We start from the raw sequence: 27,420 nt of genomic DNA on the forward strand, positions 1-27,420 counted from the left end.
GCACAGATCCACCACATAAACACTTAGTAAGCAAATGAAGGAGACTGTGGAAGCAAACAGACATGATCCTGAAACATACTGATTGAAGGATGTACACTGTAGACTGTCAAGGATGGAGAGGGTGCTTGGGTGCTTGATAATACATATAGACATCTGGGATCGGTGACAAACAGGGGTAAGAGCTATGGATATAACACAGGGCGGACAGCCTGCATAAAGAACACTGACCACTACAACGCACCTCTTGAATTTTCACCTCTAGCTACTGATGAGTCAGAGGAAAAAAAAGTAAAAGAAGAAAAGAGATACAGCTCCATTAGAGACAAAAGACTTTTGCATTGTGGGATCCTGAGTATTTAACAACAAAAGATAAGTGGCAACTTAATGGATTAAACAAAATAAATGTCAGTGTAGAGTAATGCATTCTGGGAGTTTGCGACTCACCCTTATATCCCTGGTCTGTTTCCCTGAGGTCAATGACGGTGATGGGTTTGAAGTTCATGTCCCATAACCGGATGCAGCCATCCCTGCCTCCAGTGGCAAAGCCTTCTTCACATGCATTCATGCTGAAAATACCAGACTACACACACACACACATAGGCTCTGAGAGGCTGAACGTCCCTGACAACGAAAGCAATTAGAGAATCGAAAGTCTCAAACTTTCACTGCAGTGCTGGCACTAAGGGTCAAATAAAGTTGAAAAAGATGTGCAGATCTTAAAGGGTTCACATCACGAAATAAATTAAAGCAATAAGTCCCAAGAAGCCGTGGTTTACAGTGAATTTATAACAGCTAACGATGGAAGGATTTTCAGAAAGACTGAAAGTTAAAGGCGATGCTGTGCCGACTATATTAGATCCGACAGTAATGTCGCACCACACAAGAGTGGGTAACTGTTTTTATTACGTGGTCACTATTGCTTTGTCTTTTATTACAGATCATTTGATATATTTAGTATTTATGTGTTTTTAACCTAAATCCCAGCAGTGTCCATCTGTGAAGGACGTAGGCTGTCAAACATACACAAGTGTTAGCCAATCACAGCAGTGAGCGTTAACTTCCAAGTCTACAATCCACCCCTATTCAAACAGAGCGTTCTGATGAGGGGATCAAAACAAGGACAGAACATAGCCTATTACTTTTAAATTATGATGTTCTTTGATGTAAAAATCTTGATAACAATTATAAGGGGACCTCAGAGACTGGTACATAATAATAAAAGTTCATGACCCCTTTAATTATTACATTGGCAAAAGCAATATTTGCATAGATCACAGAGTAATAAAGCCATATTATCTTTCAATATTCATCACAAAACTGTTATGCTAGGCGAGCCATTTTATAGATCAAACTCAATTTATAAATCACTGTAAGCAGATATCTATGTGACTCGGGACAGAGGTCATTCTAGTGACACTGTGGAAAACGTTCCCTCACTTACCCCGTGAGCCCCTTGAACTGTCCGCATTAAACTGATTCCCTTCCAGACATAGATGTCTCCGTTCAAGGCACCTGAATATGTGATCTCGTCTCTCGCACAGGCCAGACAGAGGATAGTCTGAAGGTCTCCAGTCTTCCCAAACATGCCACGCTTAGGGGTCAGAGCGTTCCCACAAAGACTCCAAAACTGAGGGCAATTGAGAGTCAGTATGAATCAACAACGTGTGAATTTCATAAACATACATGCGGCAGATTTACTGACAGCTTGCGCCAGTGCAAACCCTCTTTTGGCAGTAAAAAAAAAATAAAACTACTGTCAGAATTTACTAAAAAAAGCAGTCAAACATTAGTGACGATCTTTAATTTGCGCATTGTCAGTAGATCAATAATAAAACTTTTCACTCTCATCTGTGCTTTTATGAGAATGATAATTTGCCCTGTTAAGTAAATCTGGCCCTTGGTCTAATAATATAGTAGTACTTCCTGTTACACAAAATTTAGGTTTGAAACATGATTCATAAGGTTTTTTTATTTATTAAGGAATTCAGTGACCACGCAGTAATATATCATGTAAAGATTTGTATACCTGACAATTGCTGTTTCCTGCTAAATTTATTATAGCAAATAGCCTATTGAAAGGCCTTACTGAATAAATTGTGTGACAGCTTAATATTGCGAAAGCACAGCAGCATACATAAAGGTGCACTTCTGTTCACAAGCTCGATAAATTTCCTTGCAATCGTTGAGAACACTCACACACGCAAGCTCACAAACATACTAATGCTAACACTCGTTAAACACATCATTAAAATGCACAGGCATGATCTTAGTTCAGAACAAACGCAGAAAGCTCCCACAGCCAGCGCATAATAATTGGCTCATTGACTCTGATTCAGCTGTGTGTGTGTGTGTATATACAGGTATATATGGTTTATGAGGACGCAAATGTATATAATGACATGGGTACTACAACATAAACATGGTTTATGAGGACACTTCCTGTGTCCCCGTAAAACAAGTTTAAAAAGCATACAAAACGGTGTTTTATGAAATTCAAAAATTGCCAGTAGTTTTCTGTGAGGGGTAGGTTTAGGAGCAGGGTTGGTGTAGGGCGATAGAAAATACAGTTTGTACAGTATAAAAACCATTACGCCTATGGAGAGTCCCCGTAAACCACAAATGCTAGTATGCGTGTGTGTCTCCTCGGAGCTCTATTTCATGAGGCTCTATTTCATCTATTTCAACCTTGTCCTCAGCAGCCTCCTGTAAGAAAACCTGAGCTGTCAAAGACAAGATATAGATTTCTGAATTGTATATTGCCAATGTGATAACATTTGATATTAAATATTTAGGTTCTTTACACTCATTGTGAATAGTTCACCCAAAACTGAAAATTATGTCATTATATATTTAGTCATGATGTTCCAAATCAATATAACTAAGTTCCTTTCATGGAACAGGAAATGTCATTTTAAATTAAATGAAAAATGATAATAATAAATAATAATAAAGCACACTGTATGAATACATAGAATATAGTCATTTTTTGTTAAAAATAAGCAATCCTTTTGAGAAGAATGCTTATTATGGAAAAAATACACTAAAAGAATACACTTGTTAGGAGTATGAACTTTAGTGTTGTCTTTTTCTGTTACTTCAGCCTGTTCCTGTTTTTTCTTATATGGTTTTGTTCCTGTTCAGTTTAGCTCTTGAGTTAATTTGCTCGTTAGTCATTATTAGTTAACTCCCATCACCTGTTTGCCCCTCGTCAGCTGCCCTATTTAAAGTCTCCTTTCTGTTCAGTTTACTGTAGGTAATTGTTTCGTGTTGCATGTGTTTCTGCTACCCAGAGTTATTGCCTTCCCTGTATTTGTGTGGATTATAATTAAAGACATTTTGTGGATTATCTTCGTCGCCTTCCTTGGAGAAAGTGTAACAACACTTAAGTGCAAACTAAATGTAATGTTTTCGGGCTCTTAATTGCATGTTAATTGTAAATGTATTATATTTTAAATTCATATTAAATGCAATTAGCTAAACTTTAGAGTGCTTTTTGGGACCACATGAGTTGGACTTGGGTACATCTTTGTCATTTTATAATTACTTTTGTCTTTGAAATATAGTTCAAGTGTACTGCCAGAAGGTTTTTTTTTTTTTTTTTTGTTTTTTTTTTAAATAGAATTTATTCTAAACTAAAATGCACTTTAATGTAATTTATGGAACTTGTATGTAATGTATTTAAATATTAATAATTCTACATTTGTAATAAAGTTGCAATTTAGTACGTCTGAAATACATTAACTTTAAATGTAATATTAAATAACTATGGAAGCCCGTTTCCACCACTAAATAAAAAATAAAACAAAGTAATTGCGACTTTGTATCTCACAATTCTGACTTTATCCTTGCAATTGCAAGTTTACATCTCACAATTCTGACTTCATATATAATATAAAAACAAATGTGCAATTGAGAGTTATAAAGTCAGAATTGTGTGATATAAACTCACAATTGTGAGATACTCTAAACATACAAATCTGTACAAAAAATTGCTAGTGTATTATCACACAATTCTGACTTTTTTTGCGATTTGCGAGTTATAAAGTCTAATTCTAAAGCGGGAAAAAAGTTTCGCAATTCTGAATTTATTTCTCAGAATTTCATGTTTCTATTTCAATTCTGACTTTATAACATGAAATAGTGAGTTTATATCATGCAATTCTGACGTTTTTCTTAAATGCAAGTTAATCTCAAATTTTTTTTGTGTGCATGTTTTTCTTGATAGGACAGTGGAGATCTGACAGGAAGCAAGTGGGAGGGAGAGAGGGATGGGATCGGGAAAGGTCCATGAGGCGGGATTTGAACTCGGGACACCCAAAGTGCAACTACGCCATATATCGGCACACTGCCAACGAGGCTATCGGTGCCACAAAATCACACGGTCCTGACTTTTTTCTTACAATTGCAAGTTTACATTCCGCAGTTATGATGTTTTTTTCTCAGAAATAGTGAGAAAAATATCTGAATTGTGAGATAAAAAGTTGCAATTACCTTTTTTTATTTTTTATTTTTTATTTTTTTTACTGGTGGAAACATTATTTCAAAGTGTACTTTTAAAATACACAGCTATGAACTTAAATGAAATATTAATTACATAGACCCTAATGTGTACCTCAAAAAGCTTTGTTACTGCATTTTTATGGGGAATTTATGGTAATCACAGCTGCCAGTTTTTTGTTTTGTTTTTTTACTCAGGATTTTTTTCATGAAAGCCAGGGCATCTGGAAAAAAGCTGGCTGAAAGAGAATGAAAAGATGAAAAAGCAGTCGCTGGCCCATTAGCAACCTTGCACTGGGGTAGTCGGTACAGTTCCAGACAACCAGGCTGCATTACGTCAGGGAGATTCAGAGGCATGGTGAATCACAGGCTCCTGTGTTTCTGCAGGTCTGTGCTCTAATAAAGCTTTAATATAATCAAAATGAGTCAGTGCTATTCATCTGCTAAGACTCCATTAGAGGCAGACTGCCTTCATCCTGAGGCATGTCCTCCCCCCGTCTTTCTGCTCTACGGGGACAGCCGCCTCCTGCTCGTGTGTGCAAGCCACCCCGAATCCAGCACATAGACTAATCAAACAGCCTTAAAGTCACCAAGACCGCTATAATTAGCATACTGCGAGAAGGAAAAGGATAATTAGTCCAGGGTGGCCCACTACACGTTAATCTAGTTAGATCTAATTGCGTGGTGTGCGGCTCCTGTCACATATCGGATTTGCAAGTTTACATTCCGCAGTTATGACGTTTTGTTCTCAGAAATAGTGAGAAAAATATCTGAATTGTGAGATAAAAAGTTGCAATTACCTTTTTTTAGTTTTATTTATTTTATTTTTTTTACTGGTGGAAACATTATTTCAAAGTGTACTTTTAAAATACACAGCTATGAACTTAAATGAAATATTAATTACATAGACCCTAATGTGTACCTCAAAAAGCTTTGTTACTGCATTTTTATGGGGAATTTATGGTAATCACAGCTGCCAGTTTTTTGTTTTGTTTTTTTACTCAGGATTTTTTTCATGAAAGCCAGGGCATCTGGCAAAAAGCTGGCTGAAAGAGAATGAAAAGATGAAAAAGCAGTCGCTGGCCCATTAGCAACCTTGCACTGGGGTAGTCGGTACAGTTCCAGACAACCAGGCTGCATTACGTCAGGGAGATTCAGAGGCATGGTGAATCACAGGCTCCTGTGTTTCTGCAGGTCTGTGCTCTAATAAAGCTTTAATATAATCAAAATGAGTCAGTGCTATTCATCTGCTAAGACTCCATTAGAGGCAGACTGCCTTCATCCTGAGGCATGTCCTCCCCCCGTCTTTCTGCTCTACGGGGACAGCCGCCTCCTGCTCGTGTGTGCAAGCCACCCCGAATCCAGCACATAGACTAATCAAACAGCCTTAAAGTCACCAAGACCGCTATAATTAGCATACTGCGAGAAGGAAAAGGATAATTAGTCCAGGGTGGCCCACTACACCTTAATCTAGTTACATCTAATTGTGTGGTGTGTGGCTCCTGTCACATATCTGATTTCTAAACCACTGTTGTGATGGCCATGTTGTAAATATGGTGGTTTACTTGGGCCCTGTGGGTGAAGATGTGATTATGTTGTGTGTGGTGGGAGGCAGTGAGTGGAATTCTTGGAGGAGACTGCTTCAGTTTGCTCCAGTCAAACACACGGGTTCATCATGAGACTTGCATGCAGTTAAGTGGATTGAGAACAGCCTGGAGGGTCCGGACAAAAACCTCAGGAAATTTGTCAAAAGCTAGCACACAAGCAGGACCGATGGCTATTGTCGGAATGGAATACAAGTTTCCATTTACTGAAAACCACACAGTATACACTGTAGTAGTAGTAAGTATTGTGCAACAATAAACATTTTAAATATCCTGTCACCAGATGTCACTAGATTATTTTTAATGTTCGCAGTAAACTCTCAGGAAAAAAAAAGGTATAAAATCTGTCACTGGTGCAATACCCTTTCAAAAGGTACACATTTGTACCTTATTTACCCCAAAGGGTACATATTAGTACCTATTAATACCTTTGCCATCCCAGTGACAGCTTTGTACCTTTATTTCTGAGAGTGTAAAATTTTGCTGTGCCTCAGTAATATTTTATTTATAAATCCATGTTTAGAATCAGAACCTGCAATGTTTGATTCACGCATAAATCCTTCATTTGAGTCTTTTCAATGAAACATTTAAACAGGCATGAGTTTCCCGAAAGCAGTGTTAGCCAATTTATTAAACAATCACAAGTTTCATTGTTACCAATATAGTTTAAAGGCAGGATAGGTGATTTGGTTCAAAAATATTTTTGTTATACAGGTTGAAAGTCTCTTCACATCTCGATAACAATCACTAAGTTAAGCTTGCTATATTGCTAGCTTCTCTGAAATCGCTTACCCTACCTTGAACGATTTTGTGTTTCCTGAAACCATACCTCCAACAAACATTCACAAAGAGCATTTGTTCAACAGTTTGAGATTTAGCAATTGACAGAAATATTGATTATAAATACATAATTTATTCAATTTTAGTTTTAAATGTTTTTCCCAGTATTTCTATACTTTGTACAGTACTTTTTCTTGGAGTTTCACACTGTTAGCATATCAACATGCTAATATCGAACTCCATTGGCATGAATTGTTAACTGAATCTATACTTCACATTAATTTAGGTTTAAATATATTTTCCAAGAATACTGTAAGTATACCAAAATCAAAGTACTACACAGGTATACTGTTAGTTTGCTAGCTATATATGTCTAGCCCACTTTTTAGTTTATGAAAGCATACTTTCAAATAAACTATAACTGCACGTATACCTATAGGTTTTCTTTAAGTTAATTTAAAGGGGTCATATGATGCTTTTTTAAAGATCATTATGTATACCTGTAAGGTATTTTTACAGCTCAAATTTTATCTTACAGTTTACTATTTATTTTTGCACTTTGAGGACACTACAGGTTCCTATTTATACTTAATAAACTTGTTTTTAATGTTTTTAAGTAGACTGTTTTTAAAAGTAACTCATACTGTACTCCAAGTACAGGTCAAATGGTTACACTTTATTTTACAGTATATGTACTTACAGTGTACTTACCCAAGAAAGTACTGGGTAGTATATGGTAACTATACATAGGTTAACGTTAGGTTTAGGGGTAGGTTCAGGCTTGTTACCTAGTTATTACCCAATTATTGTAATTGCTATAATAAGTATATAGTATGTACATGCGGAACAGGACTGTAAAATAAAGTGCTACTGGCCAAATACACTTAGTATCAGTATAAGCCAAGTATACTTAGAAGTAACTTTGTTTAGTATATTAAGTACATAAAAAGTATACTAAATGTGTACTCCCCCTCTAAATATCTTTTTTGTAAAAGACATAGTGTAGCACAAAATACAAAAGCATTCTAGCAACAAAAATGTATCCAATGATAATACATTTGCAATTTTGTTTTAATAAAAATTTTCCAAGACTAGTGGTAGACACCTTTATCACTCATTACTGACATTCACACCTCTGCAGCAAACATATATTTGAGATCATTGATTTTTTTTTCATAGCTTAATTTTATTTTATTAATTTAAAACCGTTTTATTGTCTGAATCTAATTTGAAGTCGATCATTTATTTTTAGGTGTGTTCAGTTCTGTTTATGCCTGATCTCATAGAGCACCATGTGTGTCAGGGCTGGTAGAGCGTTCCAAATTAGTCACGTATGAGGTTTAATTTCAGTTAATATGCTCATGTGTGTAATATGTAGAGTATGTCAATTTTTATAAATGAAGCACCATCTTTAACGAGCCTTGAAAAAATGTAAGAACCACACAAAATGTAGCTTTTCATCTGGCGCCAGAGATTTTCAGTTTCTCTGGGGCTCTCTCAAATAGAGATAGAGAGAAAAGGGGGGATTACAGTGAGCTAAATCTCTGGCATGCATTGAGTGCATAATCGCTGAGTGAGCACGGACCCGGGGAGCAGATGTCACATGGTTGAGGGGGTAAAGACTCAGGAATTATGTGAGACAACTGCTACACCGTCCTAACTACATGGAGAGGTGGCTTATATGAGAGAATGGGGGATATACTAAGAGAAAAATACTGACACAGCAAGAGATATAGGGGATGCACAGTGATCTGAGGAAAGAGTTGTGAGAGGGAAATAAAGAGAAAGAGAGAGAACGAAATAAAGATTAAAAGGTATAGCCCATGAGGATTGTGGATTACTTCATGACAGGAACCTAAAGCCAAAGCTTAATGGTAACTGACGAGAGAGAAAGAGACTCTAATTATAGGGATGACACTGGGTTATAATGTAAGGTGTGTGTATTATGCGATATTTTACTTATTTAATGAGGAAACTTAAAAAATTCAGATATTTTTGTATAGTCAAATTCTTGTAGAAGGCAATTACAGAATGCACTGCATCAAAAAGTTCATAAAAGTAATCCATATGAATCAACACACAAACATAAGGCACACAGATTATGGTAACCATGCTCAACCATGCTTGCTTGAAGTGCAAAAAAAAACAATATTTGACGTGTTGTATGTGTTTTGACCAGTGTTTATATGTGAATAAAAGCTCAAATTAAATCTGCTCATCATATAAATCGATTGTGTCTCTTCAGGAGACTTAAATGATTAGTTCACTTCCAGAATTTTCGGTTTGTACTTCTAATTTGTGACCGGCGTTTTGTTTTGTTTTGTTTTCTCTCTCCGCATCCGTCACTAATCACGCAACACCGCGCGTCTTACGTCATCCGCCGGAACTGCTTTATTGTATGACAGTCAGCGGAAGTGAGATTCGTCTGAAAGAAGAAAGTCATATACACCTTCGAGGGTAAGTAAAACAAGCTAATTTTCATTTTTGGGTGAACTAACCCTTTAAGGTTTTTGAGGAAAACATTCCAGGATTTTTCTCCATATAGTGGACTTCAATGGGATTCACCAGGTAGAAGGTCCAAATTGCAGTTTCACTTATCTAGCAAAAAGATCAGTCATTTTCACAAAAAAAAAAAAAGTAAAAATGTATATATTCTTTAACCACAAATGCTCGTCTTGCACTAACTCTGTGATGCGCATGTGCGACTTCACGCATTACGTAATCACGTTGGAAAAGTCACACGCAAGTAGTACCGAACTCCATCTGATTTTCTCCTCCAACTTCAAAATCGTCCAACATCATTGTTTTCATTGTTTGACCTTTTTTGTAAAGGCCATTTGATTTTGCACGTTTGCTTTGTAAACACTGGGTCGGTACTTCCGCCTACGTCACCTGTGACCTTTCCAACGTGACTACGTAATGCATGAAGTTGTGGATGCGCATCACAGAGCTAGTGCAAGAGAAACATTTGTATTTAAAAAGTATATACTTTTTTTTTTTTTTTTTAGAAAAAAAGACTCTTAAGACTTTTAAGACTCTGCTTATACCTCGGCTGGGATCATGTAGAGCCCTTTGAAGCTGCATTGAAACTGCAATTTGGACCTTCAACCCGTTGGTCCCTGTTGAAGTCCACTATATGGAGAAAAATCCTGGAATGTTTTCCTTAAAAACCTAATTTCTTTTTGACTGAGGAAGAAAGATATGAACATCTTGGATGACATGGGGGTGAGTAAATTATCAGGACATTTTTATTCTGGAAGTGAACTAATCCTTTAAATCACTTGATTCATATGGATTACTTTTACGATGAACCTTTTGAAGCTTGAAAATTTGGTTGTGTGGACTTTCAATGGGTGGACAAAAATGATGGGAGAATATTAAAAATATCTTAATTTGCGTTCCAAAGATGAATGAAAGTCTTTAAATGGTTTTGGAACAACATGAGAGTGAACAAATGATGGGAGAATTTGTAAAAAATTGTGTGAACTAACATAACTCTTTAATGATAAGAATCATTATTGTGGTAGCAAAGTTTTCATTTAGTGTGCAAGATCAAGGTTCAGATCTTTGCCTTTTTTTTTTTTAAATACTTTTTTAATAGATTCAATTTTACAGCCATTGATCACTATGACACTTGACTACAGCATAACGCAGGACGAGGATCATGTGAGCTTCAATAATTTTCCTAATACTGGAAGTTGTGTTAAACATTTTACAAATTTGTTGCACCATTGGACATGCCCACAAAACTCATGATCACCACTATTTGTGTTTCTGGATATCTCATTGTTAAAAATGAATTTCAGTCATTTTTTTCAACAATTGTTGTTGCTGTAAATTGCTTTATGTGTTTTAACCTGCTCTTCCTCTAAAATGAAGGCTATTTCTTAATGTTAACTGGTATCTATTCCAAATCCACTTCCTCGCAAATGTTTTAGAGGACTCTGGTATGCATATCTGATTTAATTCACTCCGAAATAAATAATGAAACTACAATGGACTACAAACAGTAATTTACATTGACTTTCACAAGTACAGTATTTCAAGTATGTATTTCAATACAGACCCATCTGAAGCCAAAAAGAAAATAGGAATAGGCAAAATGAATATAAAGAGAAAAGGCAGTACCTTGATATGTTTGACTCCACAGCTCACTAGCTTACTTTGCTGATACAGGTCCCATGATATGTCGAATATCTTTATGAAACAAAGAAAGAAAAGTACAGTATTATGTATGTAGGTATTTCAGAACTCAGTGAAGTATATGCTGCCTTCAAGCCTGTTTAAATATTGTAATTTCAATATCATGGTTGGAATTAAAAGGACATTTTGGACCATTTTTCTCTTTTTCATTTCCAAGGACAGGAAGCTTGTTTAGAACTAGTACACTAAAATGCAGTGCAAATGAGATATAATAGATTCTATACACACTACTGAAGTTTGAAGTAAGTACGTTTTTTTAAATAAATTCATATTTTTATTCAGAAAGGATGCATTAAATTTATCAACATGACAGCAAAACATGTTTAATGTTACAAAAGATTTATATTTCAAATAAATGCTATAAGAGATATCATTCAAAAACAGTAAAACATTTTAAACAGTAGTGTGTACAGTATGTAATTTATCATTCCCATGCAAAATTTTCTGCCCTGGTTGTGTAATTACACGCCCACAACTCGGAATATTGGAGATCAAAGAAAACCTTGTTTCTCTTTGGTACTTATGACATTGTGCGAGTGTTCAGGTGCACCTATTTCATACTGTAATTGATATGAGTTGAAGGCAGCAAGACAATCTGTGGTTACAACACACATGCAAGACAACCAGAGGTTTGTTGAGTAGTCAGAGAAAACAAGTCCTCAGGAGATTGCCGAAATTACTTCTGTAATTTTATAAGGAAATGCTATCTAATGTTTGAACTATTTATGTGTAAGTGTTACAGAGCCAGAGATATCAGGAAAGAAAATGAAGACAAAGTCAGGGAAAGTGTGTGCTAATATGTGTTTTGGCCCCAAGGATGTACCATCATTAGTTCCAGTGTTAATTTATGTCAAATGAAATTCATTTCAGTGCATTCCCAGACTCCCTGAATCCTAGCACTTCCTTGCTAACATGCTTATGGCTGTCTGTTTTGTATTTGTAACGTGATTGTAACATATGAGTTACTCTGACTGAAACTAGAGGACAAAAGAAACATTACACTGCCTGTCTACCATTTCTAATGGTATGTGTATGTGTATGTGTATGTGTATGTGTATGTGTATGTGTGTGTGTGTGTGTGTGTGTGTGTGTGCTCACCCGGTCTGTATGACCAGGAGCAGCTGCCAGAACTTTCCCCTGTCTCCAGTCCCACACACAGATTGTGTTTTTAGAGTCCAAGCCCACAGACACCAAACACTGCAAACACAAGAATACGAATGAAAACTAAGAAAACAAATGATACGTCCTGCTCATAGAGAGCTAAAAAAAAAAAAAAGCTTCTTGTAGAGTTTAGCTTTAACCATAATCAAACACAATTGAACCAGCTAACCAAAGTGTTCAAGATTGCTTAACCAAAGATTCTGTTTAAAAATGGCCACTAACAACCAAGGTGTGATTCTTTCTCAAAAGCTTAGGAGGGTGAAACACTGCAGGTAGGTGTTTTGGAGCAGGACTGGAAATGAACTCTACAAAAAGGAAGCACTCCAGAAGCAGGGTTGGCTAGACTCTAAGCTGATATTTCATAACTCTAGGCTGTTTATAGTTGCTTAGCAACACAACATACTGTAGTGCATGATATTGAATTCAACTGAACTGCACTCACAGGAAACCTGTTCTGTGAATCATCATTAAGAAGTTAAAATGTAAAAAGATGAGCACTGTGTCAAGTCAAGCAATGTGATAAAATACAATAGTTTATATCGTATATTATATGTTGTGTAAAAATGGATGGATGGGTTTAATCAATTATTATTGGTTTTATGTGACTTTTTTAATGATTATATGTGACCCTGGACCACAAAACCAGTCTTAAGTCGCTGGGGTATATTTGTAGCAATAGCCAAAAATACATTGTATGTGTCAAAATTATAGATTTTTCTTTTATGCCAAAAATCATTAGGATATTAAGTAAAGATCATGTTCCATGAAGATATTTTGTAAATTTCCTACCGTAAATGTATCAAAACTTAATTTTTGATTAGTAATATGCATTGCTAAGGACTTCATTTGGACAACTTTAAAGGCGATTTTCTCAATATTTTGATTTTTTTGCACCCTCAGATTCCAGATATTCAAATAGCTGTATCTCGACCAAATATTGTCCTATCATAACAAACCAAGCATCAATGGAAAGCTTATTTATTCAGCTTTCAGATGATGTATAAATCTCAATTTTGAAAAATTGACACTTGAGAATGGTTTTGTGGTCCAGGGTCACATATATATATTTACCCTATTTAAAATGTAATACTGTAAGTAGTATAACTATTTCAGTTACTTTATTAATGTATGTGTTTTTTCTCAAAATTTTTCAGACATTTAAACCAGGCAGGGTTAACCTTACAGTAGTACTCAACACTGAAAATCAAAGTCCGTCATCACTTGAATTAAGATTATAATAATTTAATTTTAAATCACAGCCACCACAACATCAGACTTCAGCACCTCTTTTTACTTTGAAATCGTTCTGAGGTTAAATACAGATTTAAAACCATAACAAGAAATAGTTTAATAGCTGTAATACTATTTTTGAAATCAAATTTTTGCATAGCTATGACAGGAAACACTGGCATCTAACAATGCCTTGGGGGGGAATGGTTAATTTAAAAAATAAAGCATATACATGAACCCAAATAAGAAATAAAACAGTTATTAAATAAACATGTGTCCTATTCTGTGCCCTAAACTCCAGAAACACTGGAGTCTCTTTTTTTTTTTTTGCAGACAATGCCATTTTGGAAAGAAATCAATCAAATCTGTATGTGTGTGTGAAAATATTCAGATGTAACCCCCCTTTGCAATCGTTAACATTGTCATATGTAACTGTAACATAATTACATATTTTTTCAGAATCCATCCCGACTCTGAAGAGATTAAGCATTTAAAGCTATTATTTCATTATTGTGCATAGGTGTGGCCGTTAATATAGTTATTGTTATAGTTATCACTCTTGAATGGCCTTTAACATTGTAAAACATGAATCTGCTACCATCTATATATTTCCAGCCACTGGAACTAAAATGCCAGAAGCTTCTCAAAACCTCATTTTTCTCTCAAACTGTGCACAAATCATCTGTAGTCATCGCAAATGTTTGCTGAGGGGACCTCATTAGTTCAGCATCCCTTTGATGTGAGTTTGCTGTTTTCCACCTCCGTCCCATCAAACCTGATCACCGGTTTTCTTCTGAGGTTTCACCACGCTGGCTGAGGCTAAAACGGACTGCCTTCGGTCAATTATGGGATGCTAAACCTTTGATGAATTTGAGAAGAAAAGTGTTGCTTTAGACACCCCTGGGTCTTTGAGGCAGCGTCTCGCCGTTCCTCTCTTTGCCGTTTCATCCGTCAGTGTGAAATAAATGATGAGGCCAATTTCCTGCTGAAACTCTGCAAATCACTTTCTCCGCTGGGGGGAGGTGAGGGGTGAATTCTCTCAGATAAAGTGAGGGTGAGCATAGAAATGTGAAATGTCAATCTCAGAGGTACAATTTTTCATTCCATACCTCTTATCATCTCCTCTAGTGAGTTGGAGTGCTTTTGATAAATTGACACTGTTCCCAACTCTCATCCACTTTAGCCTTTTATTGTGCAATGTTACGAATTCAATATCACATTTACACTGAATGCATTACACACTAACACCTGTCTACACAGTATGATATTCGTGTTTTTGATCAAATAAGGCTGGTTGAGGTCCATGCTGCTAATATAACACTAACTACTTGCCAGAAAATAATTTTAATAATAACATTACTACTGTGAATAAGTATAATTACTGATAATATTACTCGTGAAAATGCACATTTGAATGGTACAATAACATTAAAAATGAATATACCACATTTCTGACTAAATCTGACTGGTTACAGTTACAGGATAACTGTGTGTGTGTGTGTGTGTGTGTGTTATATAGTCTGTTGCACTATATGTTTGTAACCTGTTTAAGGAAAAAGTGTGGGTGTGATTCAGTAGGGACGCTGAAAAAAGCCCACTTGGATTCAAATGAATAATGCTGCTTCATTCTGTTTTTGTTTGCCATTTGATTTTTTTCATTCGCAAAAATAATAGCAGTGCATAATCATAGAGATTAGGGCAACTTGGCACTAGTGTGACCTTTAACAAAATTCAGTCCCACCGGCAGAAAAATGCTCAACCAACCATTCAGTCATAGGCTGGAGCCCTAAAAAGGAGGCAGCACGATTGTGTGTTCTGTCAAAGCAAATAGATCCAAAGAAAGAGACCGCAGAACCATTTCAACACACAGCAGTGTTGTTTCATTCCTGAATGTTTCAGTGTTTTTGAACAAATCGGTTGAGTAAATGATTCAAAGACTAAATGATTCAAAGAACCAGCATTTTTGAATGAATTGAGAGAATGATTCAATAACTCATCTATAAAGACAGACACTTCTGTATTTTTGTGCTAACCGATTGAGTGAATAATTAAATGACTCACTCACAAAGACAGTTACTTGCATTTTTAAATCAACTGAATGAAAGATTCAATTCCTGAAATGTGCAAATACAGATACAACAGTGAAAGTCTCAGTGCTGTGGGACTGATGTATCAGCACTCTTGGAATGCTGTTTGACCAATCAGGTTCAAGGACTGCAACTAACTGTAGTATCATGAGCTTTAAAACACTGCTTAACTTAGTCGACATGGGGCAGTTCTTACTAAGTGCAGCATCAAAGGTTTTTTCAAAAAGCTCTGAAAATTAAAGTTCCACAGTTTTACTGAACAATGTTGAAGTGTAGTCATCCAGAAAATGCAGCAAGAACATATCAGTATATGATGTAAGTTTCTAAAGCCATTATCTTCTAAACCCTTAATGCTGCTTTATGTTCTTGAGTTCATCAGTTGATATTATCACTGAGGATTTTGTGTGTTGTTTCTGTCTAGGTGACAACCAGCAGCTCTGGCAGACACACAGTTATACAGTCTGACACATACTGTCACACTGTGGGAGTCACACCGTTGGTGTGTTCGCAGATGTGACTTCAACAACTAATAATAAACTTCACAGCACCTTACAGCACCTCATACTGAGAGATGAAACTTACGAGTTCTTAACAATGTCAGCTCCTTGGCATAAAGAGAAATCTTTCTTACTGCAGTATGTTATTTCTCAGAACATTTACCTGTCCATCAAGGTCGAAGGCGAGACAGGCGATACCGTGTGTGTGCATGTCCTTCAATATGGACACTGTCTGCACAGTATACGAGTCCCAAACACAAATATACGGCTCCTTTCCAACCTGTCCTGTGGCCACCAGCACTCGCTCTGGATGCAGGGCTAAACTGTGGAAAGAGAATTACAGTGAAGTTAAAATATTAAGAGGCAAATTAATCATCAAAAAATGTGCAGTGTCCACCTTGTGCAGTGGTTTGTGTGATTTGATTGCAATCCAATCCAGCATTTACACCTGTTCATTTTAAGATTGGATCCGATCAAAGAAAATTCATGAAGTGGCCAAGTGTTCAACATATACTGTAAGTCGTATAAAATGATTGTTGAAGTGTAGTCATCCAGAAAATACAGCAAGAACATATCAGTATATGATGTAAGTTTCTAAAGCCATTATCTTCTAAACCCTTATAATGCTGCTTTATGTTCTTGAGTTCATCAGTTGATATTATCACTGAGGATTTTGTGTGTTGTTTCTGTCTAGGTGACAACCAGCAGCTCTGGCAGACACACAGTTATACAGTCTGACACATACTGTCACACTGTGGGAGTCACACCGTTGGTGTGTTCGCAGATGTGACTTCAACAACTAATAATAAACTTCACAGCACCTTACAGCACCTCATACTGAGAGATGAAACTTACGAGTTCTTAACAATGTCAGCTCCTTGGCATAAAGAGAAATCTTTCTTACTGCAGTATGTTATTTCTCAGAACATTTACCTGTCCATCAAGGTCGAAGGCGAGACAGGCGATACCGTGTGTGTGCATGTCCTTCAATATGGACACTGTCTGCACAGTATACGAGTCCCAAACACAAATATACGGCTCCTTTCCAACCTGTCCTGTGGCCACCAGCACTCGCTCTGGATGCAGGGCTAAACTGTGGAAAGAGAATTACAGTGAAGTTAAAATATTAAGAGGCAAATTAATCATCAAAAAATGTGCAGTGTCCACCTTGTGCAGTGGTTTGTGTGATTTGATTGCAATCCAATCCAGCATTTACACCTGTTCATTTTAAGATTGGATCCGATCAAAGAAAATTCATGAAGTGGCCAAGTGTTCAACATATACTGTAAGTCGTATAAAATGATTAAGCTCAATTCATATGGATTAGTTTTATAATCTCTTTATGAACTTTTTGAAGTGTCAAAGAGGTAGTTGCATAGACTGTCAATGGAGGGACAGAAATTTCTTAGATTTCATTCAAAAATATCTTCCTTTGTGTTCCAAAGATGAAGTCTTACAGGTTTGGAACGACATGAGGGTAAATGATGAGAGAATTTTCTCTTCTTTTTCTTTGCACAATAATGAAATTGTTAAAAACATTAATAAAAAATAAAATAAGCACAATATGTGTACTCTCATGTCATTCCAAAGTACGTAGTGCATTCTCACCATTGCCACAAGGGGCGCTATAGCACACATTAGCATAAACTGTCTTGTTTGACATGGAAGAGAAGAAATTGTTGAATAAAGTTGTTATTTTTGTTTACTTTGTGTACAAATAGTATTCTCGTAGCTTCATAAATTTAAGGTTGAACCACTGATGCCAAATTGATTATTTTAACAATGTCCTAACTACCTTTCTGAGCCTTAAACATGTCAGTTGTGTTGCTGTCTCTGGAGGGTCAGAAAGCTCTCAGATTTCATCAAAAATACCTTATTATGTGTTCGGAAGATAAACAAAGGTCTTACAGGTTTGGAACGACATGTGAGTAAGTAATTAATGACAGAATTTAATTTTTTATGTGAACTAACCTTTTAATAATAACACATCTGGTATTATGGCATAGGCATTTGTAGGTAATGCAGGGTTTGTAGGGTTTGTTACTCTAAAGAAATACAATAACACATTAAGTATTTACAATGGGAAAGCACACTTGCAATGCACTGGCCAAAATTTGGCCATTCTGCCATTACACTTTCCAGAAATACATTATTAAATATTTGATGATTGTCCTGTTCGAAATCCAGCCTTGATTTATACAGATAACTGATAAAAAAAGCTTTTAAGAGAGGGGAAACGATTGTGGACACCTATAGTAAGATGAGCTATCGCTGATTATCATTTCCCACAGCCAGCAGTAAAAGTGAGAGAAGGGCTTTTAGTTATCAGAGACCCGTGAAGAGATAATCTGGAGAACACGCTATCTTCTGCAACCTAAGACTCATGAAACCGTGGCTCAGATAAAGTCTGTCAACACAGCATGTTCTGTAAGTTTTTGATGTATATATGTATTAATTCCGTCCCTTCTATATTTTGTAATAAGCTTATATTTTTATCCCACAGCATGTAACATTATCCATAATAATGCCCCGGTGCAGAAATGGCACAGACGCGAGGTGGAAAAATCAGGTCATCGCGGTTCATGGAGCAGTTTTCACTCTCACTAGTCCACCAAATTCATTCAGGCTTGCCTTCACATGCCCTAGGAAATCCCAGAGGCGTCCAAATGTTGCGTAACATCTGTCCAGCTTTACTACACTTTCTCTTTCATGCACATACACTATTTTCCATATTTATCAGCAGTGTAAAAGCCGTCGCACACTGGATAAGAAGCACAGTGGCGAAGCGCGGCTAGGACAACTCACAGGTATCGCACACGTTCAGTTCAAGAAATCACAAATGACACAGCATTCTAAAACATAGTGCTTAAAATAAGTTCAACTTTTAAAAAATGCATAACTAGACCACTACCCTGCGTCACCTTTTTTTGTGTGCATGTTAATGGCCTGTAACTGTACACTGACTCCTTAACCAATTTGACTGTTGGAAGAGAATATAATTGCAGCATAACAGAAGTGCTTGTTCCCTGTCAGTTTTGGTTTAGTAGATGTTTCCATGGACCGCATATGGAATCAAGAAGGGCATTACATAAATATTAGTTTTGTAACTGTCCTTTTTATTGTAAGTTTGCATAAGCCTCTCAGTAATATGTATTTTAATATTCTGCAATAGCATTTACAAGGCAGGGGAATGTCGATGCTATGCTCCTAGCAAAAATACATTATATAGAATCAATTTAATAGGTCTGATAACTTTTGAAACATATCACTATCAAAGTATGTTGTTTGTTTGACCAAATGATCCAAATCAAAAGCATCCAAAGCAATTCAGTAAAAAGAACCAGATTTTTTTCAACAATATTAGAGAAGGTGTTGGAAAGCGAGTTTGAAAAAAGTCAATTCAATGAAAAGAATAATCTTTTTTGTCCACAATATCTGAGAAATTATCAAAAACAAAACAAAAAAATGTTTTGCAATTTTAAATATATGAATTCAAAATATTATACTAATGTATTATTTAAAATTATTATATTTTTTTACTTACTATATATATTACTTACAACTTAATATTTCCAGCTATAAAAAATATAGCAATTGTATTTTTGATAGTCATATTGTGTAAATATTTGGCCGCATATGCATTTCTTAATTAAAAATTCATGTAGCGTTTTTCCCATCACTTTTATTTTATTTATTTTTCCTACTTTTTCTACACTTATATATTGGGATGTAACGATTAACCGCGAGTCGGTTGAAAATCGATTTGAATATGTGACGATTCAAATCGGTTGAGATGCTAAACAAATCGCGATTCAATTAGGGGTAGGAGTTTATATGAATGTATGTCTGAGGGGAACTTACTGTCTTTCGATGGTATTTTTTATTTTCCTCTTGCCTCTGTATAATGCATATTAAAGTTCATAAGTGCAGCTGCTGCTTTGTTTACAGCGGAAACCAAGGAAACGCTTTAAGCGCCACCTGCTGGCAGAGAGTGAATCTGCATCTCATTCAGCTCCTCTGCTGTTTCGGTTTCATGCAGATATTTTTTATGCATAGTTTCACAAAACTGAAGTCAAACCATTCTGTTTTTGCTTCAAATTTCGAAACTATACAATCTAATTTAGATTAAAAACTGCTCATGTTGCATGTATGCAGCATCTTTGTTTGGATCATGATTAAAATGCAGTGGTTGTCTCTAATTTTAAATGGAAAGAGCACAGACAAAGCCTTAGTTTGTTTATATGAAGATATTTCTTTTATTTGTGTTACTTATTTATTTGATTTGGGGCTTGTTTTAAAATTTCAATTTAGTTTTGTTATTTACATTTACATTATATTTACATTTTGTTATTTAGCAAACGCTTTTATCCAAAGCGACTAACAAATGAGGACAAAAGAACCAATCAAAACCAACAAAAGAGCAATAATTTGCAAGTGCTATATTAGTATATTATTATATATTTCAATTTCACAAAGAAGCGTACAGTATTTTGTTCAAGCAATAATAAAAGTACACATTTAATTTATAATTTGTCTTAAATCTAATTTTGTAAAAAAAAAAATCATGAATCGAATCGAATCGTGAATCAAATCGAATCGTGAGTTGAGTGAATCGTTACATCCCTACTTATATATTGTAGACTCTTAAATGATAATTATAGGAAAATAATTGGAAAGGCAGCAGCCTTTTTTGAATGAAGTGGTCAGAATACATTAATGTCTATTAATTTAGCTAGAGATGGCAGAATGCTGTTTATTAGCACATTTTTTGTCTAATAGGCTAATCAGCTTACTTGGCTGCATGTGCAATACAATATGTCATAAATGTAGCAACATAGCGTTTTGTCATGCTACACTATGCTCCTTGTTGGAAATCATAGCTCATTACTGGAAAAGCTACACCATTATGAAAACATCATGAGTTACTGTCACGCTACTATTGCTACTTTTAGCTTCTCTTCAACACTGTTTCAAACTTTAAAGAGCAGAGGGTGAGTTGAGGTGGATGAAATGTTGAAATAAGGCTGTTTTTTATAAACTATGTAAGGAACTTCTATTTGGAGCTCACTGAAAAAGATTTCTTTTGCGCTGTTTGAAGCCACGCTCATCTAGGCCTTTGACCTGTCCAAGAGACACAATTTCACCAACAATTTAACATTGACTATCTGTCAAAATGTCTCCCTGTTCTTGAGGGAGTTCTGGTGCCTGTCTCTCCTGCTCTTGATGCTGTCTGTGTGTGTGTGTGTGTGTGTGTGTGTGTGTGTTTATATTCAGCAAGAGTTTCCAGCTCCCACAGTCTGAGCCTTCAGATGAAGCTTTTAAAGCCTGCCAGGGTGATTCTGCTTGGCAGTGAAGAGGAGTGACTACATTAAAGCCCTGAGGGAGCTGTACTGCTCATGAACATCACTGTGTGTCTGCCTTGTCTGTCTTTCTTAATCTGCCTCTCTCGCTCCCAGATTCTCTTTTCTCTTATACCTCTTTCTACACCAGCAATTCTCAACCACAGGTACAAGTGCTTGAGCAGGTTTCAGGGCAAACTTTGAAAAGACAAATAAAAATATTTCTGCTGTCATATGATTAATATAAAAACCTATTCTCATGATTTTTGTAGTCATTTTTACATTTATATAATTTTACATTTTATATAATTTTTATATTATTTCATTACTTATTTTAAGTATTAACTTCATTTTAATGAATTAAAATAAATTACTGTAACAATCACTTTCTTAAAAAAAGAAAACAAAATAATATGTATAACTTTTGCCAATTTGTTTGGTGTACAAGTATTTATTTTAATATTATTTATATAATATTACATTATTTATTTGTATCTTGAATATTAATAAACAGCTTTTATTTTTGTTTTTATTTTCATTTAATTTTATTTTATTTGTTTCTCACATAATTTTGTTAAATGTTTTGTCATTTTAATTATTTTAAATATTTTTTTTATAAATATATTTTTTAAAAATTATATTACTTTTAATAAATTTATTTTTTATTTCTTAGCTTGAACATATTTTATTTCGGTTAATTGCCAAGACAAATTTTTTTTACTTTTATTAAGTTTTAAGTTCAAGTTTACGGAGCCCCACACATGACATGCAGGAAAAAAAATTGTAAATCATAATTCGTTCCCTCTTTTTACTTGATTCAACTAAAACGTGGCCACGATTTAGTATTGTCTTGTGCACGATTTAGTAAAATGAGGGAACAAATTATTATATCGTGCGTACAATTTAAAGGGGTCATATGATGTTGCTAAAAAGAGCATTATTTTGTGTAATTGGTGTAATGAAATGTGTTTATGTGGAAGGAGTTTTCACAACTAAACACACAGCACCTTCACAACATGGCGGCGGCGGCAACAACAATACTACAGCGAGAATAAAAGTTACGCCTTCTTTCTTTGCGTGAACATTTGGGCGGCGTTATGCAAATCTTCCCACATCGTGACGTAGACATGTGGGGGCGTGTTAGAACGAGCCGTTTTAGGTAGGCGTGGTTGACTCTTAACTTTTATAAAGAATATCTCTTTGGATTTGAGACTTTAGTCTTTGCAACTTTACAGATCTTCTTTATGCACCAAGAGCTTGTAACACTCCAAAGAGAAAGGAAAAATTGAAATCACATCATATGACCCCTTAAAATTTTTGCACTGCATGTCATGTGTGGGGCTCCGTGTAAGTTTCTTAAGTTTTTCTTCTAATATTTATATTTTATTTCAGCTTTATTTCCATTTAGTTTCAGATAACAGTAACAACACTGACAAAGACTGCAATTTCTCTCTACCTAATATAACCCTCTTTCCTATTTACAGACCATCAATGTCTCAGCCAATCAAACCAATATCAAATGAACAAAATGCAGTTATAAAATGACAGATTAAACATGTCTAAATGAAGACAACTTAAAGGGTTAGTTCATCCAAAAATAAAAATTAGGCTGTGTTTTACTCACCCCCGATGCATCCTAGGTGTATATGACTTTCTTCTTTCAGACGAATCCAATTTTTATTTTTGGCTGAACTAACCCTTTAATTTGCCATAATATTACTGATAATGTTATCAGATAATCAATATCAAAAGAAACATTTTTGCACTACATAATTTTATGTTTATACAAATCAGTGGTGCTGTGTGGCTTCCTGCACATCCCTGCAGTGAACGAACCCTCGAGTCTGTCGCCAGTCTTTATTCCTCTCTCTGTGGATTACATAATCTCACATAACTGAAAATAGAGCAAAGGCTCTAAAGCTCCAGCACAACTCTCCATCACAGCACAAGCTTTCTCTCAATATGACTGAAAAATGATTTAATACGTCAACGATATAAATAATTCATGCAATTTGTATTCATAATAGACCAGAAGAAACCCACACATCCAGAGGGGCTTAAAAATCCTTCAGATTTCTTACAGTGAGATGAATACTTTAGACTCTCTGCCTCACTCTGGAAGAGAAATTCAGTAAGATTGTGTCTGCTAATAGGGTCATGTATTTCCATACATTTTCTGCATTCTAATTCACTGAAGGAATTATGCAAATTTGGTAATGGCGCAAACTGCGCTGCAAAGTGGTGCTAAAGGGGTCCAGAAAGATTTGAGAGAAACTGGGGGATTTTAATGCAAAGTTCATATGTGTACACAATATATTAAATAAATATTAGAAGAAATATAATTAAACATAAAGAGGAGATGTGTTCTGAATAATGTCTCTCCTTCAATCACAAGAGCAATACTGCTGCTGGATAAAGATGTTGTTGTTCTGTCAGTGGATGTAAATAAACTGCACCTACAAAAACTCCTTCCTAAAGACCCCCAGCATTAGAAATTAATTCAATAAATAAATTAAATTAAATTAATTAATTAAGGGGGTTAATAAAGGCCATTCCAAATTTACAACTTTATAAACCGTAATCTCTAGCTTCCGATAACGGTCATACGCGCGTTCCAGCATACAAACATACGCATATTCATACTCATTCTTTTCTTTTTAGTCAGATTGGTGTCGTCAGTCTTGAATCTGTTTCTAAACATACAGACAGGACCAGCTCAAGCCCGTGGATTACAGCGAGGGTCTGTTTAGCCCTCACGACTGCTTAGTATGTATGTGTTTGCCCCCAGCCTGTTTCATTAGCAGGAAGATGGAGGGATTAACTCCAAATTTCTCATTCAATACTGCCCAGGAGACAGATGGGTCAAATCTCTGTGTTGTCCTCAAAGCACACACTTCCAAAAACACAGTTTGACACTCGCTCAAAGTGTCTGTCTATGACTGAGGTTGAGCTGCCAGGGAACAGATTAAAACATGAATTTGATTTTTACATTGTCTGATGGGAATGCGAGAGCTGCTTCTCTGCGTGAGGTCATTATGCTAGAGTGGTTGTGCAAATACTACAGTGAATTTGTGTATCACAACATTATAATTAAACGTATGAAATGGAATCATTTTGGGAATCTACTAAAGATTCCATTTAGCAGTGTTAAAGGGGTCATATGATGCTATTGAAATTTTTCCTTTCACTTTGAAGTGTTACAAGCTCTTGGTGCATAAAGAAGATCTGTAAAGTTGCAAAGACTAAAGTCTCAAATCCAAAGAAATATTATTTATAAAAGTTAAGAGTCAACCACGCCTACCTACAACTCCTCGTTCTAACACGCCCCCACATGTCTACGTCACGATGTGGGAAGATTTGCATAACACCACCCAAATGTTCACGCAAAGAAAGAAAGCGTAACACGCGGTGTGTGACGCTGTTCACACCTCGCTTTTCAGACCGATGAGCTTTGTAAAAATTGACGCGTTTCAGAAAGGCGGGGCATAGAGGAGAAATAATAATGTACAGTATGTGGAAAATAATGTGTTTTTTTAACCTTAAACCGCATAAACACATTTCATTACACCAAATACACAAAATAATGTTCTTTTTAGCAACATCATATGACCCCTTTAATAAATTATTGATTGTTAATGTACTGTAAAAAGTGGTAACTTGCAATTGTTTAATATGTAGACTTGGGGGTGGGGGGTTTAGTAGTACTAGTGGGTTAAACTTGAATATAGTGCTTCATATGGTATCAGTAAAGTCATACATCAAAGTCATGTGAATTTAATCATTACTTAACAAGACGTACTTGCTGTCTAGATACTTTCCAGATACAAATTGTACTAATATGAGCGTGTGTTCCTCAGGGACTAGATATAGCTAGTTAGAGCTCTCTCTGCATATAAATGCTGTGATTTTCTGCTTTGATTTGATATGATCAGATGCCACAAACCCACACACTACGTGGGCTCAGAGGAACTTACTCTCTGTAGTATTTCATCAGACGATGGCCTGCCAATTTGTGCTCAAACATCTGAATGTTTAATGAACGATATGAAAATCTGAAGCTTTGGCTTTTTGTAAATGTAAAAATAACAAGCTGTCAATTTGCTTCAAAGTCGCCTTTTAGTTTATCATGTGACATTTGAGTAAAACATGATTAAAAGTAATTTTAGTGTTAGTGAGATATTATGATTTTTTAAATATTTCGAATTTTTATGTTTTTTTTATTTTTTATTTCAGTTAAAGTTGTGTCATTTTTATTAGTTGACTTTTTCATTTTAATTTGATTTAATTTTATTGTATTTCAGTTTTAGTTTTAGTTTTTTTAGTACATCAAGCTAAACTAAATTAAAACAGGTTGCTTTGCCAATATAATTTTTTGTATTATTTTTATTTTTATTTTATGTAAGGGTAATACTTTATTTTACAGTGTCCTTGTTGCACATGTACTTACTATAATAATTATTAGTAAGAGTAAATTATGCATAATTAACCTAAACCAAACCAAACCAATATTTCAGTGAAATATTGGGCAAAAAAAGATCAACTGTCTGTTGGGAATGTTTTTTTTTTCCCCTCATCATGCAGATCCCTATTGAAATGACTCAGCTTTGCCCGTGAAACTTCATCAAACAATGGTAAATGTGCTCACACGTTTAGTTCAAGAAGGTGATATGATATGACATGTAAATCGTTCTTTATGTGACTGAATATTAAATCTGCCTCTCAGTGATCAAGATATAAGTCGCAGTAGGCCCTGCATATAAAAATGCCCTCAGATAACCTCTTCAATTTATTAGCTACATCCAACAAACCATCAAAATCGCTTTTCTTGTGTCTCTCTAAAGATCTAGCTCTCCCTCTTTCCTCTTTCTCCAGCATTACCTTTCTATTAGCTAATGAGCTCGTTTAGTAACTGGAATGCTGTCACTGTGCCGTTCCTGTGATGTACAGCCCGCCTTTACCCCAGCCTATTAGCTAATGGGTCCAGTGGAGGCCCTTAGTGGGTGGACAGGCCAACAGTGCAGGAGTCTCTCGCTAAAGGAAGACTGCTTGGATGACTGCTCGAGCGGGCAGGTGGGTGGAAGTGTTTAGCTGCAGCAGAGACACGCTAACTAATGGCAGAAAGCTTCAGGGTGAAAAACAGAAGCTTGTCATGGTAACAAGAGGAGAAGTGGGAAGTGAAATGTAAAGTTGGACAGCTGGAGTCTGCAGTGCCACCTGACAAGAGATCAGTTCACAAACAAGGTCTGTTTAATAGACCGGAGTTGTTAATGAAGCAGCAGATGTAACAAACCAGCGTTTCCTGCACTGCTATTCAGCCACGGATGGCTTTGCAGTGCCACAGATAAAGAATCAATAGATTAGTCATTAAAAAAATGTCACCAAATTAATCGCAAATAACTATAGAATCTTGTATCATTTGCGGGAAAAGTCAGAATTGCGAGACTGCGAGGAAAAAGACAGAATTGCAAGATATAAACTCATAAGTGCGAGATTGCGAGAAAAAAGTCAGAATTAGGGATGCACTGAAATGAAAATTCTTGGCCAAAGCCGAAACTGAACACTGGGCCGAAGGCCGAAGGCCGAATACCGAACACGGTTTTTCGAGGGGTTTTTTTCCCCATGTTTCACCATATTAAATAGCCAAAATGTGCTTTTTACTATTTTGTCTTGCTTTTCAAAGATAAAATCAATTACAAAACAATCATTTAAAAATATTTAACACTGAACATTTTTTTTAACATTCTAGCAGACATTATACAAACAAAGCACAATTTAACTTAAAATTAATAAGTTAGTAAAATACTATTTTTTGGCCATCAGACCGCCTTCTTGAATAAGGAATGTATTTTTGAAATGAAAGCAGCCTTGCTGAGCAGAAGAAACTTCTTTTAAAACATTAGAAAATATTACAGATTCCAATTTGAACACTATGTGTGAATGTTATAATAAACTTATTAATAGAGCTGTTGTAATGATTATTATCATTATTATTGTCTTACTTTTTATTTTATTTTACAGAACA

General features: G+C 35.6%; 1 protein-coding gene across 1 annotated transcript in view; it reads right to left on the bottom strand.

Annotated features, from left to right (window-relative positions):
* Window positions 1–124: 124 nt before the first annotated feature.
* Window positions 125–27,420, bottom strand: part of LOC107755686 (echinoderm microtubule-associated protein-like 5) — a 43,386-nt gene continuing 16,090 nt past the window's right edge. Inside the window, exons 2-9 of the mRNA XM_016572573.1 lie at window positions 16,993–17,152; window positions 16,886–16,896; window positions 16,223–16,382; window positions 12,183–12,281; window positions 11,010–11,078; window positions 1,442–1,627; window positions 445–580; window positions 125–265 (exon numbers count right to left, since the gene is read on the bottom strand). Coding sequence (XP_016428059.1) covers window positions 231–265; window positions 445–580; window positions 1,442–1,627; window positions 11,010–11,078; window positions 12,183–12,281; window positions 16,223–16,382; window positions 16,886–16,896; window positions 16,993–17,152 — 856 coding nt within the window. The 3' untranslated portion in view covers window positions 125–230. The remainder of the gene's footprint in view (window positions 266–444; window positions 581–1,441; window positions 1,628–11,009; window positions 11,079–12,182; window positions 12,282–16,222; window positions 16,383–16,885; window positions 16,897–16,992; window positions 17,153–27,420) is intronic.

Source organism: Sinocyclocheilus rhinocerous, unplaced genomic scaffold (genome assembly GCF_001515625.1).
Source record: "Sinocyclocheilus rhinocerous isolate Xijiao unplaced genomic scaffold, SAMN03320098_v1.1 scaffold6919, whole genome shotgun sequence".
Lineage (NCBI taxonomy): Eukaryota > Metazoa > Chordata > Actinopteri > Cypriniformes > Cyprinidae > Sinocyclocheilus > Sinocyclocheilus rhinocerous.